General features: G+C 45.2%; 1 protein-coding gene across 10 annotated transcripts in view; it reads right to left on the bottom strand.

Moving 5' to 3' along the window:
• LOC110530753 (rho GTPase-activating protein 12) overlaps window positions 1-16583 on the bottom strand; it is a 112493-nt gene that overhangs the window by 93574 nt on the left and 2336 nt on the right. For 8 of the 10 annotated variants that reach the window (XM_036986461.1, XM_036986460.1, XM_036986458.1 and 5 more), the window contains one exon: window positions 1282-2073. In XM_036986461.1, the coding sequence (XP_036842356.1) occupies window positions 1282-1995 (714 nt within the window). In that variant the 5' untranslated portion in view covers window positions 1996-2073. The remainder of the gene's footprint in view (window positions 1-1281; window positions 2074-16583) is intronic. The other 2 variants (XM_036986463.1, XM_036986462.1) reach the window with 1 other exon arrangement.

Here is a 16583-nt window from a genome sequence, read left to right as displayed (position 1 = left end):
ACACCCAGGCCCTAATCAGCCAGCCACTACACCCAGGCCCTAATCAGCCAGCCACTAATCAGCCAGCCACTACACCCAGGCCCTAATCAGCCAGCCACTACACCCAGGCCCTAATCAGCCAGCCACTACACCCAGGGCCTAATCAGCCAGCCACTACACCCAGGGCCTAATCAGCCAGCCACTACTCCCAGGCCCTAATCAGCCAGCCACTACTCCCAGGCCCTAATCAGCCAGCCACTACACCCAGGCCCTAATCAGTCAGCCACTACACCCAGGCCCTAATCAGTCAGCCACTACACCCAGGCCCTAATCAGTCAGCCACTACACCCAGGCCCTAATCAGCCAGCTACTACACCCAGGCCCTAATCAGCCAGCTACTACACCCAGGCCCTAATCAGCCAGCTACTACAGAGAACAACAGGGTACCATAGTACCATAGTAAAATAATTCAGTTCAAGTAGTACCTCATACTGTGCTACCTAAAAGAAAGAACACTTGCAGTCGGCTCAGATTACTTTCACATCATCACCACTGCACACAAACAGCAGGAAAACATTTCAAAAGATTCAGACAGGAGCGAAAGACCAAAACATCACCAGCTTTTGTCATTCAACAATATTTACCTGAGAGAGATGGAGAGACCTTAACTGAGAGAGAGATGGAGAGATCTTAACTGAGAGAGAGATGGAGAGACCTTAACTGAGAGAGAGATGGAGAGATCTTAACAGAGAGAGAGATGGAGAGATCTTAACAGAGAGAGATGGAGAGATCTTAACAGAGAGAGATGGAGAGACCTTAACTGAGAGAGAGATGGAGAGATCTTAACAGAGAGAGAGATGGAGAGATCTTAACAGAGAGAGAGATGGAGAGATCTTAACAGAGAGAGAGATGGAGAGATCTTAACAGAGAGAGAGATGGAGAGATCTTAACAGAGAGAGAGATGGAGAGATCTTAACAGAGAGAGAGATGGAGAGATCTTAACAGAGAGAGAGATGGAGAGATCTTAACAGAGAGAGAGATGGAGAGATCTTAACAGAGAGAGAGATGGAGAGATCTTAACAGAGAGAGAGATGGAGAGATCTTAACAGAGAGAGAGATGGAGAGATCTTAACAGAGAGAGAGATGGAGAGATCTTAACAGAGAGAGAGATGGAGAGATCTTAACAGAGAGAGAGATGGAGAGACCTTAACAGAGAGATAGATCTTAACAGAGAGAGATGGAGAGACCTTAACAGAGAGAGATGGAGAGACCTTAACAGAGAGAGAGATGGAGAGATCTTACCTGCAAGTGTTCACTAGAACCGCTGCTCAGCTCATCTCCAGACTCTGAGTCATTGCGTCTCTCCGACCCCTCCGAGTCACATTGCCCCGGAGGCATGTCCACGTCTAGGGGCGCCCTGCGGAGCTCAGGGGAGGTTGCACGGGCACGGGGCAGCGTGTTACATCCCCGTCCAGGAGCGTGAGGGTGGGTGTTTTGGAGGACATCTACCAAGGCCCTGTCATGGTCGGTGGGACTGCCAGGGTCTCTACCAGGGTTCTTGTTGGCATCCCTGTCCCTGCGCTGCCTCGGAGGGGTGAGGGCTGCCCCCGATGAGGAGGAGGGAGAGGGTGAGGAGGGAGAGGGCCGACTGAAACTGGTCACATTCAGGCTCTCGTTAGATCTGTCCATCTCCAGGACGATGGGTTTGACCCGCACAGGGTTCCCCCCGCTCCCCCCACGGTGATGCCCCAGGTGCAGGGGCTTGGGAGGCGGCATGAGGGCCTTGCGGACCTCCCTGACGTACTGCGCTGGGACATAGAACGCCTTGGCCCCCTCCTCCTTCTTGACCTGCCACCAGTCCCCGTTGGTCTTTTTCACCAACATGTAACACTCTCCCTGGTGGATGGAGACCTGACGCTCCTTGGACTTGTAATTGTAGTCATACTCCACCTCGATGTACACCTGGCCCGGGGCGATGGGCAGCTCACACCCCCGCCCATCCCGCTCTGCTGCCATCACGGTGAAAAACGTTGGCTGGTGCTGGAGCTCACCCCTGCAGGGACACAGGCTGGCTCTGCATGGCCCACCGTACTACTGGAGAGAAGAGAGAAAAGGCCTAGTTTATCATTAGTTTATATACACACTAGGGTTGCAAAAGTCCCGTAAAAGATTCCTGGAATCAGGAGAGAATTAGTAAGAAATCCGGAATCCTTCAACTCCAAGATTTCTGTGCTTGTGTAGTTTAGACACTCACAATATAGAATGGAGGGATGGGACGAGAGAGCATAGACTGACTGGCAATCCCATTCCCCACATCTATGTACACTGTAAACAGTAAGAGTTGTACTCCTAGCCTAGGAAGCAGCCTGAAACAGGTAGATAAGATTACAGGAACACACACAGTCAAGAGAAAAGACTGAAGACAAGGCTGACTGGGTGAACCCATCCACAAGGCTGGGTTTAGGCTGGGTTTAGGCTGGGTTTAGATAACATTAAAGGGAGTGAGCGTGACTAATACGACTCACGTGTTCCTCTTTCCCCCACTCACACACGGACTCTCAATCTGAGCAAGCAGCTCTGACTGACTGGCCGTAGACCTGCAGCTCTGACTGACTGGCTGGCCCCAGACCTGCAGCACTGACTGACTGGCCGTAGACCTGCAGCTCTGACTGACTGGCCGTAGACCTGCAGCTCTGACTGACTGGCCGTAGACCTGCAGCACAGTGCCAATCGTTGTTCTGATTACTCAACCCACACATACTTCCCTCATGATGCCACACATACCTGAGGCTAGGGACAAAAAAATGAGCTCAGTCATGTGCAGCTTGTTGCACAATCTGACCTTTGATGAGCAGCTCCACCTAAGAGAGACATTCACTAGCCTGGAATCCAAAATGAATTGCTCCATTTCACTTTTGACATTCCCACAATTGGTCCAGAGAAGAAGTTGACAGTCAGTACAAGTATTTGAGCTTGTCACAATCCAACCCAAAACCCTGTGCCAGCTCAGTGATAATGTTTAATGTCCTGATGTTATGCCGACAGGCTAAACTGTGCTCCAGAAGGGGAAGTTTGTCATTTGCCCCACCCGAGGCCCTTGCTGATTTGCCCCGCCCTGAGGCCCTTGCTGATTTGCCCCGCCCTGAGGCCCTTGCTGATTTGCCCCGCCCTGAGGCCCTTGCTGATTTGCCCCGCCCTGAGGCCCTTGCTGATTTGCCCCGCCCTGAGGCCCTTGCTGATTTGCCCCGCCCTGAGGCCCTTGCTGATTTGCCCCGCCCTGAGGCCCTTGCTGATTTGCCCCGCCCTGAGGCCCTTGCTGATTTGCCCCGCCCTGAGGCCCTTGCTGATTTGCCCCGCCCGAGGCCCTTGCTGATTTGCCCCGCCCGAGGCCCTTGCTGATTTGCCCCGCCCGAGGCCCTTGCTGATTTGCCCCGCCCGAGGCCCTTGCTGATTTGCCCCGCCCGAGGCCCTTGCTGATTTGCCCCGCCCGAGGCCCTTGCTGATTTGCCCCGCCCGAGGCCCTTGCTGATTTGCCCCGCCCGAGGCCCTTGCTGATTTGCCCCGCCCGAGGCCCTTGCTGATTTGCCCCGCCCGAGGCCCTTGCTGATTTGCCCCGCCCGAGGCCCTTGCTGATTTGCCCCGCCCGAGGCCCTTGCTGATTTGCCCCGCCCGAGGCCCTTGCTGATTTGCCCCGCCCGAGGCCCTTGCTGATTTGCCCCGCCCGAGGCCCTTGCTGATTTGCCCCGCCCTGAGGCCCTTGCTGATTTGCCCCGCCTTGAGGCCCTTGCTGATTTGCCCCGCCTTGAGGCCCTTGCTGATTTGCCCCGCCTTGAGGCCCTTGCTGATTTGCCCCGCCTTGAGGCCCTTGCTGATTTGCCCCGCCTTGAGGCCCTTGCTGATTTGCCCCGCCCGAGGCCCATGCTGATTTGCCCCGCCCGAGGCCCTTGCTGATTTGCCGAGCCTCAAAGTTAGGCCATGTTTCATGTACAGTACTTGGATAAATCCTGCCATCCAACTTTACACAGGCTAGTTAAGACAGTCATCGTCACACAAACAGGGTGTCAGTGCTCTCAAATGTCCCCCATTTCTGTCCACCAAACCATCCTTTTCAAAAACATTGGTTTTGAGTAGCCTAGTTATTGGGGACTTGAGAAAAGGCTCCCCGAAAGAAAACCACAGCGAGCCAAACTGCTTTGAGTATTTATGCCCTGTCTCCACTGAGCCAGCCAACACCCAGCTAGAGGCCCCCCGAGACTGGTCTAAAAACGACTCAGAAAGGGGTACGAGTTATGTGGCCGTGTGGTTAGTGTCCGCCCTGAGATTGGAAGGTTGGGGGGGTTTTGATCCCCGGTCGAGTCGTACCAAAGAGTATGGCGCTGGCAACGCCAAGGATTGTGGGTTTGATTTTCACTAAGGACAACCCATGCCAAAGACGTCCAGGGGGGGTGTACTTGTTCATCAAGCTGCCGTACGCTACAGAAACAGGCTCAGACAAGCCGTACTGAAAAGGGTCCTAAAGCAGAACGCTCATTAACAAACCAACAAAGCGCTTGCTCTCTTCATAGGGGAGACTGTGGGATAGGCAAGTCCAGCCTTGAGGTGGCTCAGTGTGCACTGTGCTGACAACTGTGGATTTATTCTCATCCTTTCTTTACCTTGCCTAGTTAAATAAAGGTTCAATACATGTTTGTTTTTTAAAGCAGAGCAGTGTGAAGATAAAACCCTCAGAATGTATTAGCACTGAAGACTCAGGTGGATCACACATCACACGCTACAGAAGAACAAGAAGCCAGAGAGAGAGGATCCAAATAAACAACAACACGGTGTCTCATGGGTAATTTAAATTCAAACCCAATATGGTAAACAAACAGATGGTGGTTTTATGAATCACAATTCGTCAGGCCTAGGTTGCATCTCAAACAGCACCCTATTTCGTAGTGCACTATATCGGACACTAGTTGCCATTTCAGACACAGATAAAATGTGTTCTCAATCAACATCTGTCTACACAGTCTGCAATAGGCTATTATAGCAGTGTCTCTCCAGCCACTCCTAGTTTGTCCCAAATGGCACCCCTTACCCTTTCTAACAAACTACTTTTGACCAGAACCTTTAGGAAATGGGATGCCATTTGTCTGCAGTCACTCCCAGTAGATGTTATCTTTAGATCATTACCTTAAAACACAAACACCGTGAGACTGTGTGATTAACTAACAACCCTAATAGGAATACCTCAGCCAGAACACCCATATTACCACAACCACACTCTCCACGGCTATTAATCCAACCAAACATCCATGGTTTACCGAATGATAAATCACAGCTGAGCTGAGCCACTACTATAGTATAGGACACTGAATTAGGGCCAGATGTGACGACTGTGAATGCATCCTAAAATGGAAACCTATTCCCTATTTCAGTGTTCTACTTTTGACCAGAGCTGTGTGGTCCCTGGTCAAAAGCAGTGCACTATATAGGGTATGGGTGACATTTAGGACGGAGACTTGGTCTGAGTGATTTCCTAGCTGCATTTCCTGACAGACAGACGGACAGTTTCGGCAGGCGAGAATGACAGGAAGATGCAGCCCTTCTCAGTCTGTCCAGACTAAACCTTATTTTGAGGAGATATGGAGGGCGGCCAAGACAAGACGCCAGTCTCTTCTAGCGACCTTGCTTCCCAGAGGCTTTTCAGGCGTCTCTGGCACATGAAGAAAGCAGCACTGACAGGATGTGTGCCTCCTCGCCTGCGGTAGTTGCAGACTGACTAAGGTATTGGGTACTGCTTTGCAAGGTGTTAGGTTAGGTCCTGTGTGGCTCAGTTGGTAGAGCATGACGCTTGAAACGCCAAGGATTGTGGGTTTGATTTCCACCGGGGGCTACCCATACTGAAAATGTATACACGCATGACTAAGTCGCTTTGGATAAAAGTGTCAGCTAAACATGGCATATTATATTGTAAACATCTCAGAACTAGCTCGTGGCAAGAAAAAGTATGTGAACCCTTTGAAATGACCTGTATTTCTACATAGAATTGGTCATCAAATTTGATTGGATCATCATCTAAGTCACAACTATAAAACAAACAGTGTGCAAGACTGGTGTTCGTTCATGGGAGGACACCACGGAAGAAGCCACTGCTGTCCAAAAAAAACATTGCTGCACATCTGAAGTTCACAAAAGAGCATCTGGATGTTCCACAGCGCTTCTGGAAAAATATTCTGTGGACAGATGAAACTAAAGTTGAGTTGTTTGGAAGGAACATACAACACTATGTGTGGAGAAAAAAAGGCACAGCAAACCAACATCAAAACCTCATCCCACTGTAAAGTATGGTGGAGGGAGCATCATGGTTTGGGGCTGCTTTGCTGCCTTAGGGCCTGGACCGCTTGCTATCATCGAAAGAAAAATCTATTCCAAAGTTTATCAAGACATTTTGCAGGAGAATGTAAGGCTATCTGTCCACCAATTGAAGCTCAACAGAAGTTGGGTGATGCAACAGGACAACGACCCATTACACAGAAGTAAATCAACAGCAACAAAACAGAAGACAATACACCTTCTGGAGTGGCCCAGTCAGAATCCTGACCTTCTGGAGTGGCCCAGTCAGAGTCCTGACCTTCCCAGTCAGAGTCCTGACCTTCTGGAGTGGCCCAGTCAGAGTCCTGACCTTCTGGAGTGGCCCAGTCAGAGTCCTGACCTTCTGGAGTGGCCCAGTCAGAGTCCTGACCTTCTGGAGTGGCCCAGTCAGAGTCCTGACCTTCTGGAGTGGCCCAGTCAGAGTCCTGACCTTCTGGAGTGGCCCAGTCAGAGTCCTGACCTCAACCCGATGGAGATGCTGTGGCATGACCTCAAGACGGCGGTTCACACCAGAAGTCCCAAGAACATTGCTGAACTGAAACAGTTTTGTGAAGAGAAAGGGTCCAAAATTCCTCCTGACCGTTGTGCAGGTCTGATCCGCAACTACAGAAAACGCTTGGTTGAGTTTATTGCTGCCAAAGGAGGGTCAACTAGTTATTCACATGCTTTTCCCACCCTACACTGTTAAATGTGTACACGGTGTGTTCAATAAAGACATGATAACGTATAGTTGTTTGTGTGTTATTAGTTCAAGCAGACTGTGTCCGTCTATTGTTGTGACCTAGATGAAGATCAGATCAAATTTTATGACCAATTTATGCAGAAATCGGGGTATTTCCAAAGGGTTCAGGTAGTTTTTGTTGCCACTGTATGCCTAGGCCTCTCATAAGTCCATGCACTGCTGTCGACTGACAACCTGACTGAGCCTGGCTAGCACCGTGTGGACTGGACAGAGAACCAGTTTGCTACCAGCTGATTAGACCTATGTCTAGATGGCACTGTCCCAGATAAACAACCCTAGAAATGTAGGGAAGCACTCGTTTCACGCCCCTTCCCATACCAAAGTGACTTTTTCATAGCTGGTTTGGAGAATTTATTACAGCAGATTAGGAGAATTAAAGTAGCAGGTTAGGGGACTCAGGTTAAGGTTAGGAGACTCAGGTTAAGGTTAAGAAAAGGGTTAGGGTTAGAAAAAATGCTTTCCTAACCTGCTATGAAGCTCACTTCTTATCAAAGTGGCGGGAACAGAGTATGTCCCTAATAGCATCCCTTAAAAGGACAGTATGACATTTGGGCAATTAAACCCATTTTTCTACAAACCCAGTCAGATTAATTGATGGATATAATTTGTATGTCTCTGCGTGCAGCTTGAAGGAAGACGAAGGCCGTTTCTGGAGCCATTGTCTACAGGAACAACTACCACACATTAACACGGCTTTGATCCGCATCGGTCTGCCTGCAGAGAGCCAAAAGACACAGCATTGACTTTTAAAGGCCACTTGTATTCCGTGACAATAAGGGGATGGGATTTACAGTGGAGGTGCTTTAGGGCGGGCCCGCCCTATGTTCCTCCAGGAACAAAGAGGATTACGTATAATGAGGTATGGGGTGGGACATGGAGGGAGGGGCAGTTTCAATGGTACTGAACACAAACAAGGGTCACAGAGAGAATAGCTAGAGGACATAAGTCAGGCCAAGTTAGGAATGCTGGGACTCTGTGGTAGCATCCCAAATAGCACCCTATATAGTGCACTACTTTTGCCCAGAGCCCACAGCACCCTATTCCCTATGTAGTGCACTACTTTTGACCAGAACCCATAGCACCCTATTCCTTATGTAGTGCACTACGTTTGACCAGGACCCATAGCACCCTATTCCCTATGTAGTGCACTACGTTTGACCAGAACCCATAGCACCCTATTCCCTATGTAGTGCACTACGTTTGACCAGGACCCATAGCACCATATTCCCTATGTAGTGCACTACGTTTGACCAGGACCCCACAGCACCCTATTCCCTATGTAGTGCACTACGTTTGACCAGGACCCATAGCACCCTAATCCCTATGTAGTGCACTACGTTTGACCAGGACCCACAGCACCCTATTCCCTATGTAATGCACTACTTTTGACCAGAACCCATAGCACCCTATTCCCTATGTAGTGCACTACGTTTGACCAGAACCCATAGCACCCTATTCCCTATGTAGTGCACTACGTTTGACCAGGACCCATAGCACCCTAATCCCTATGTAGTGCACTACGTTTGACCAGGACCCATAGCACCCTAATCCCTATGTAGTGCACTACGTTTGACCAGGACCCATAGCACCCTATTCCCTATGTAGTGCACTACGTTTGACCAGAACCCATAGCACCCTATTCCCTATGTAGTGCACTACGTTTGACCAGGACCCATAGCACCCTATTCCCTATGTAGTGCACTACGTTTGACCAGGACCCATAGCACCCTATTCCCTATGTAGTGCACTACGTTTGACCAGGACCCTGTCTCTTCATCTAATAACCAATGCCAGACACCGTGGTAATGACTAATGCACGGCTGGTGTCTGCATTACCACATCTTTTTATGTCCCCCCCCCCCCCCACTTCATTGAAATCACACTTCAGTTATCATAAAACGTTGTTTTCCATGTTTTAAACGATCGGTTATAAAGGCCTGGGGGAAGACTGTAATTGAAATCAAACCAGAGAGGAGGTGAACTTTAGGCTACTTGGTGAATTTAAGGCATGAATGAAAAGACATTGCGAGACGCAGATTACCAAAACATATGAGCATGTTTCGTCTGCCTCCCTCTCTCCGGCTAATAATGGAGGTCTGTGTGTATCCTAGTGTATTCATGGTACCGATGTCTTAGGGACAGTCCTGCAAGCACAGCATATCCTTCTCTTCTGGGACAGTCCTGCAAGCACAGAATATCCTTCTCTTCAGGGACAGTCCTGCAAGCACAGAATATCCTTCTCTTCAGGGACAGTCCTGCAAGCACAGAATATCCTTCTCTTCTGGGACAGTCCTGCAAGCACAGAATATCCTTCTCTTCAGGGACAGTCCTGCAAGCACAGAATATCCTTCTCTTCAGGGACAGTCCTGCAAGCACAGAATATCCTTCTCTTCAGGGACAGTCCTGCAAGCACAGAATATCCTTCCTTTCATTTTGCCTCATTACAGTCGGCTATCGGTAGCATGTATTGATTACGCTTTCCAGACATAATGGAACGTGGCCCGTTAAACGCACCTCGGCTACAGCATGTCTGTCTGTCTGTCTGTCTGTCTGTTAGGGTAGGCTACATTACGGGTTTTTAAAATGCCAAACCTTCTCCGGTGATATGAACGGACATTTTACTTGTCTGTAACAGGAATGCTGCTTCTGAATTCCATCACTAGGCAACCAGAACTGTCAATCAAATAATTTCAAGCTGCCGTGCGCAACCTGCTTGCCTGCTCACAGACCAACTCTCTCCTAAAAAAGTACTTTCAAGTTTTTTAATAATGTAAGAAAAAAAACAATACATCAATCAGCAAAGTGTATTGTTATTTGGGGGAGAAAAAAAAATACAGAACACTTTACAGAATTCTACTGAATGAAAGGGTACAGACCTGATGGCAGTATGCTTTGTGCCAAAGAACAGCCCTAAACATGTGCTATATTGGCCATATACCACACCACCATATACCACACCCGCATATATCACACCCCCATATATCACACCCCCATATACCACACCCCCATATACCACACCCCCATATACCACACCCCCATATATCACACCCCCATATACCACACCCCCATATACCACACCCCCATATATCACACCCCCATATATCACACCCCCTAGTGCATTATTGCTTAAATATACACTGAGTATCAGTGGTGGAAAAAGAATCCAATTGTCATACTTGAGTAGTAAAGAGTAAAGATACCTTAACAGAAAATGGCTCAAGTAAAAGTGAAAGTCAGCCAGTAAAATACTACTTGAGCAAAAGCCTAAAAGTATTTGGTTTAGTATCAAAAGTAAATGTAATTGATAAAATATACTTAAGTACGAAAAGAAAAAGTATAATCATTTCAAATGGTTTATATAAAGCAAACGGCACCATATTGTTTTTTTGGGGGGGGGGTTTCCGTTCATCCCTACTGCCAGACCAGAGGCAGTATGTATGATCAGGGATGTTCTCTTGATAAGTGTGTGAATTGGACTCTTTTCCTGTCCTGCTAAGCATTGAAAATATAACAGGTACTTTTGGGTGTCAGGGAAAATGAATGGATAAAAAAGTATATTATTTTATTTAGTAATGTAGTAGAGTAAAAGTAAAAGTTGTCCAAAAATATAAATAGTCAGTTAAAGTACAGATACTTCAATAAACTACTTAAGTAGTACTTTAAAGTATTTTACTGAAGTACTTTACACCACTGCTGCGTATTCAAAACATTAAGAACACCTGCTCTTTCCATGACAGACAGACTGACCAGGTGAAAGATATGATCCCTTATGTCACTAGTTAAATCCACTTCAATCAGTGTAGATGAAGGGTAGGAGACAGGTTAAATAATGATTCTTAAGCCTTGAGACATGGATGGTGTCTGTGTGGAATTCAGAGGGTGAATGGGCAAGACAAAACAGGTAAGTGCCTTTGAACGGGGTCTGGTAGTAGGTGCCAGGCGCACCAGTTTGTGTCAAGAACTGCAACGCTGCTGAGTTTTTCCACACTCAACAGTTTCCTGTGTGTACCAAGAATGGTCCACCACCCAAAGGACATCCAGCCAACTTGATGGTATTGCCATGGTGTGAGTCCAACTCATCTCGTCCCCAAACGGCGCTCTAGTAATTGAGCCTGTGGATGTCTGAGGTTATGCTGCAACATCCAATGGATGCTAAATGACCCGGTCAAGCTAAATAAACGAAATCCTTCTCTAGCCGGGGAATGATGGGCTGAGTCTGGTTCTTCTGAAGGTTCCTTCCTCCCTGCTGCTGCTGGCATTACATATAAATCAATATCATATGGAATGTAGAAAGAGAAGCCCAGAGAAATGATCAAACCATAAACCAGGGATCATCAACTAGACACAGGCGTGGCCCAATTTATTTCTAGAGCGGATGGTCAGGGGGCCAGAACATAATTTCAAATCATTTGTAGATTGCAAATTGACCGGAAGAAGCCCAAACAGATATAATATTTGACTAAAATAATAATTTCAAACCTTGTTTACATTTGTATATGAACACATATCTCTCTATTATGCGTGGGAACACTTTGGAGGCAGGACAACATGCAGCGCCTCAGAAAGTATCCCCACACCTTGTTTTGTTGTGTTACGGCCTGAATTTAAAATGGATTACAATTAGATTCTGTCATCGCTGACCTAACCACAATACCCCATAATGTCAATGTGGAATTGTGTTTTTAGACATTTTTACAAATTAATCAAAAATGAAAAGCTGAAATGTCGAGTCTAAGTATTCAACCCCTTTGTTATGGCAAGTCTAAATACGTTCAGGAGTAACAACTTGCTAAACCAGTCACATAATAAGTTGCATGGACTCACTGTGTGCAATAATAGTCTTTAACATGATTTTTGAATGACTACCTCACCTCTAAACAATTAACTGTCAGGTCCCTCAGTAAATTGAAAAACACATTCTACCACACACCAGGGAGTTTTACCACTGCCTCACAAAGGGGACCTTGTAGATGGGCTTGTTAAAAAAAGCAGACATTGAGTATCCCTTTGAGCCTGGTGAAGTTATTCATTACACTGGATGGTGTATCAATACACCCACATCAACAACACTGTATCCACAATACTAACCTAATTGACAGAGTGACAGAGTGCTGAAGGCCCAAAAAGTTGATACTTTGTTTTGTGTTGCACTGAAACATGCTAGGGGGAGATGCAGGTTAACTAATTACATTTTATGTTTTTATTTTACCTTTATTTAATTAGGCAAGACAGTTAAGAACAAATTCTTATTTTCAATGACGGCCTAGGAACTGTGCATTTACTGCCGTGTTCAGGGGCAGAACGACAGATTTGTACCTTGTCAGCTCGGGGATTTGAACTTGCAACCTTCCGGTTACTAGCCCAACGCTCTAATCACTAGGCTACCCTGCCGCCCCATATAACAAAGAATGTGATCTACATGATCAGTCTCTGTGTAAAATTAAAAGTGGTTAATGTGAACCTAACTCACAGCTAAAACATGTAAAGAAAGCAATCCAATGTTATTTGTTGCCAAGATTTTACTGCAAAATGACATGTCTTGAGAAAAAAAACATATTGCAGTTAGCCACGACAGCCTTTACAATAGAACGCTTGTTACCACGACAGCCTTCACAATAGAACGCTTGTTACCACGACAGCCTTCACAATAGAACGCTTGTTACCACGACAGCCTTCACAATAGAACGCTTGTTACCACGACAGCCTTCACAATAGAACGCTTGTTACCACGACAGCCTTCACAATAGAACGCTTGTTACCACGACAGCCTTCACAATAGAACGCTTGTTACCACGACAGCCTTCACAATAGAACGCTTGTTACCACGACAGCCTTCACAATAGAACGCTTGTTACCACGACAGCCTTCACAATAGAACGCTTGTTACCACGACAGCCTTCACAATAGAACGCTTGTTACCACGACAGCCTTCACAATAGAACGCTTGTTACCACGACAGCCTTCACAATAGACCGCTTGTTACCACACACATAAAAAAAAACACCTTAAAGCAGAAATAGAATGAAACAGGCATTCTATTTTTGCTATATTATAGTGGCCACTATAGACATCGATCAAGTGCACAAGGCTACATGTGTGCAACAATAACGTTCACTGAGTATAAAAAATGATAATCCCCCCCTCACTCACACGTGTTACTGTCAAGAAAACAAAAACGATATCTTTGGGCTACACTGCACATTATTACATTGTACACTTTCTGCCTGTGGACATCTGTTCTACAATGTGTCAGCAAAAGTGAGAAAGAGGGAAAGTGTGTGGTGTTCCTTTCACCTCTATAGTGGCATCCATCTTAAACCAGGCACAGCTCCAGCTACACTTGATCCCACTTGTTTAACAAGCAACGCCTCATTTTCACCTAATTCTCTCATTCTGAAAATGAACCACATACTGTAGAGGGAAAAGATTAGTTAATAGACAGCGGTTAGTTTGTTAGCTAGTTAACATGTCACACAGATTGCCGGGGTCCAGTGAGCAACTAAACGCGTTATAACTTGAAGAACGGCAAGGATTCGTATAGTTAATACAATAGCGAATTGGTTAGGTTACTAATGTTAGCTCATCTGATGTTGTAACGTTAGCTGTCTGACTTTATTAGCAAGCTAATTCTCACACATTAAACTCAATTATTTGATCAGGTGAGTTGGCTAATTTTGCTCAACATTTCTCTGGCTAGCTAACGGACAAGTCGATACAGTTAGCAAGATACTTAACAACGCTAATACTTGTTCCGCCACACTTTCTCCCTCACCTCAAACTTTCCAAATGTTTTTTGGTTACAGTGATTAGTTTGGTGGCTAGTTTGTGAACAGAATAAGAAATATTCCAAAACATGCATCCTGTTTTCAACTCAAGGCACTAAAGTAAAACTGCAACAACAACAACAACAAAATATGACAAAGAAATTCACTTTTTGTCTGGAATACAAAGTGTTAGATTTGGGTCAAATCCAATAAAACACATTACTAAGTACCACAGATTTGGGTCAAATCCAATAAAACACATTACTGAGTACCACAGATTTGGGTCAAATCCAATAAAACACATTACTGAGTACCACAGATTTGGGTCAAATCCAATAAAACACATTACTAAGTACCACAGATTTGGGTCAAATCCAATAAAACACATTACTGAGTACCACAGATTTGGGTCAAATCCAATAAAACACATTACTGAGTACCACAGATTTGGGTCAAATCCAATAAAACACATTACTGAGTACCACAGATTTGGGTCAAATCCAATAAAACACATTACTGAGTACCACAGATTTGGGTCAAATCCAATAAAACACATTACTGAGTACCACAGATTTGGGTCAAATCCAATAAAACACATTACTGAGTACCACAGATTTGGGTCAAATCCAATAAAACACATTACTGAGTACCACAGATTTGGGTCAAATCCAATAAAACACATTACTGAGTACCACAGATTTGGGTCAAATCCAATAAAACACATTACTGAGTACCACAGATTTGGGTCAAATCCAATAAAACACATTACTGAGTACCACAGATTTGGGTCAAATCCAATAAAACACATTACTGAGTACCACAGATTTGGGTCAAATCCAATAAAACACATTACTGAGTACCACAGATTTGGGTCAAATCCAATAAAACACATTACTGAGTACCACAGATTTGGGTCAAATCCAATAAAACACATTACTGAGTACCACAGATTTGGGTCAAATCCAATAAAACACATTACTGAGTACCACAGATTTGGGTCAAATCCAATAAAACACATTACTGAGTACCACAGATTTGGGTCAAATCCAATAAAACACATTACTGAGTACCACAGATTTGGGTCAAATTCAATAAAACACATTACTGAGTACCACAGATTTGGGTCAAATCCAATAAAACACATTACTGAGTACCACAGATTTGGGTCAAATCCAATAAAACACATTACTGAGTACCACAGATTTGGGTCAAATCCAATAAAACACATTACTGAGTACCACAGATTTGGGTCAAATCCAATAAAACACATTACTGAGTACCACAGATTTGGGTCAAATCCAATAAAACACATTACTGAGTACCACAGATTTGGGTCAAATCCAATAAAACACATTACTGAGTACCACAGATTTGGGTCAAATCCAATAAAACACATTACTGAGTACCACAGATTTGGGTCAAATCCAATAAAACACATTACTGAGTACCACAGATTTGGGTCAAATCCAATAAAACACATTACTGAGTACCACAGATTTGGGTCAAATCCAATAAAACACATTACTGAGTACCACAGATTTGGGTCAAATCCAATAAAACACATTACTGAGTACCACAGATTTGGGTCAAATCCAATAAAACACATTACTGAGTACCACAGATTTGGGTCAAATCCAATAAAACACATTACTGAGTACCACAGATTTGGGTCAAATTCAATAAAACACATTACTGAGTACCACAGATTTGGGTCAAATCCAATAAAACACATTACTGAGTACCACAGATTTGGGTCAAATCCAATAAAACCCATTACTGAGTACCACAGATTTGGGTCAAATCCAATAAAACACATTACTGAGTACCACAGATTTGGGTCAAATCCAATAAAACACATTACTGAGTACCACAGATTTGGGTCAAATCCAATAAAACACATTACTGAGTACCACAGATTTGGGTCAAATCCAATAAAACACATTACTGAGTACCACAGATTTGGGTCAAATCCAATAAAACACATTACTGAGTACCACAGATTTGGGTCAAATCCAATAAAACACATTACTGAGTACCACAGATTTGGGTCAAATCCAATAAAACACATTACTGAGTACCACTCTTCATATTTTCTAGAATAGTAGCGGCTGCGTTATGTGGATTTATCATGGATCCCCATTAGTTCCTGCCAAGACAGTAGCTACTCTTCCTGGGGTCCAAACACACCAAAGCATCCACATTACATATAAAACAACAGATAAAACAGTGAACTATATTTGTACTGAATGAGCTAAAGATCAAAAGAGTCCATCATATAACGTCCCTACACCACCACACGTCCACAACATGCTCAATACCTCCATACAACAATACCACAATGTGTGCGTATGCATGTGTCTGTACCTTTGTGTGTCGCTTCACAGACCTTGTTGTTCCATAAGGTGTATTTTTACCTGCTTTTTAAATCTGATTCTACTGCTTGAATCAGTTACCTGATGTGGAAGAGTTCCATGTAGTCATGGCTCTATGTAGTACTGTGTCCCTCCCATAGTCTGCCTCCCTGCCTCTCACTCTGTCTTGTGGGGTGTCCGAGCTGTCTGTTTAAACTACTAGCACACAGCGCGGTACATTCAGCTTGTCAACACATCTTACAAAAACAAGTAATGATGAAGTCAATCTCTCTTCCACTTTGAGCCAGGAGAGATTGACATGCATGTCAGTAACGTTAGCTCTCCGTGTACTTTTAAGGGCCAGCTGTGCTGCCCTGTTCTGAGCCAACT

This window comes from Oncorhynchus mykiss, chromosome 8 (genome assembly GCF_013265735.2).
Source record: "Oncorhynchus mykiss isolate Arlee chromosome 8, USDA_OmykA_1.1, whole genome shotgun sequence".
In the NCBI taxonomy this organism is placed as follows: domain Eukaryota; kingdom Metazoa; phylum Chordata; class Actinopteri; order Salmoniformes; family Salmonidae; genus Oncorhynchus; species Oncorhynchus mykiss.
The sequence above is the reverse complement of the archived record's forward strand: the minus strand, read 5'-3'. Positions and strand labels throughout refer to the sequence as shown.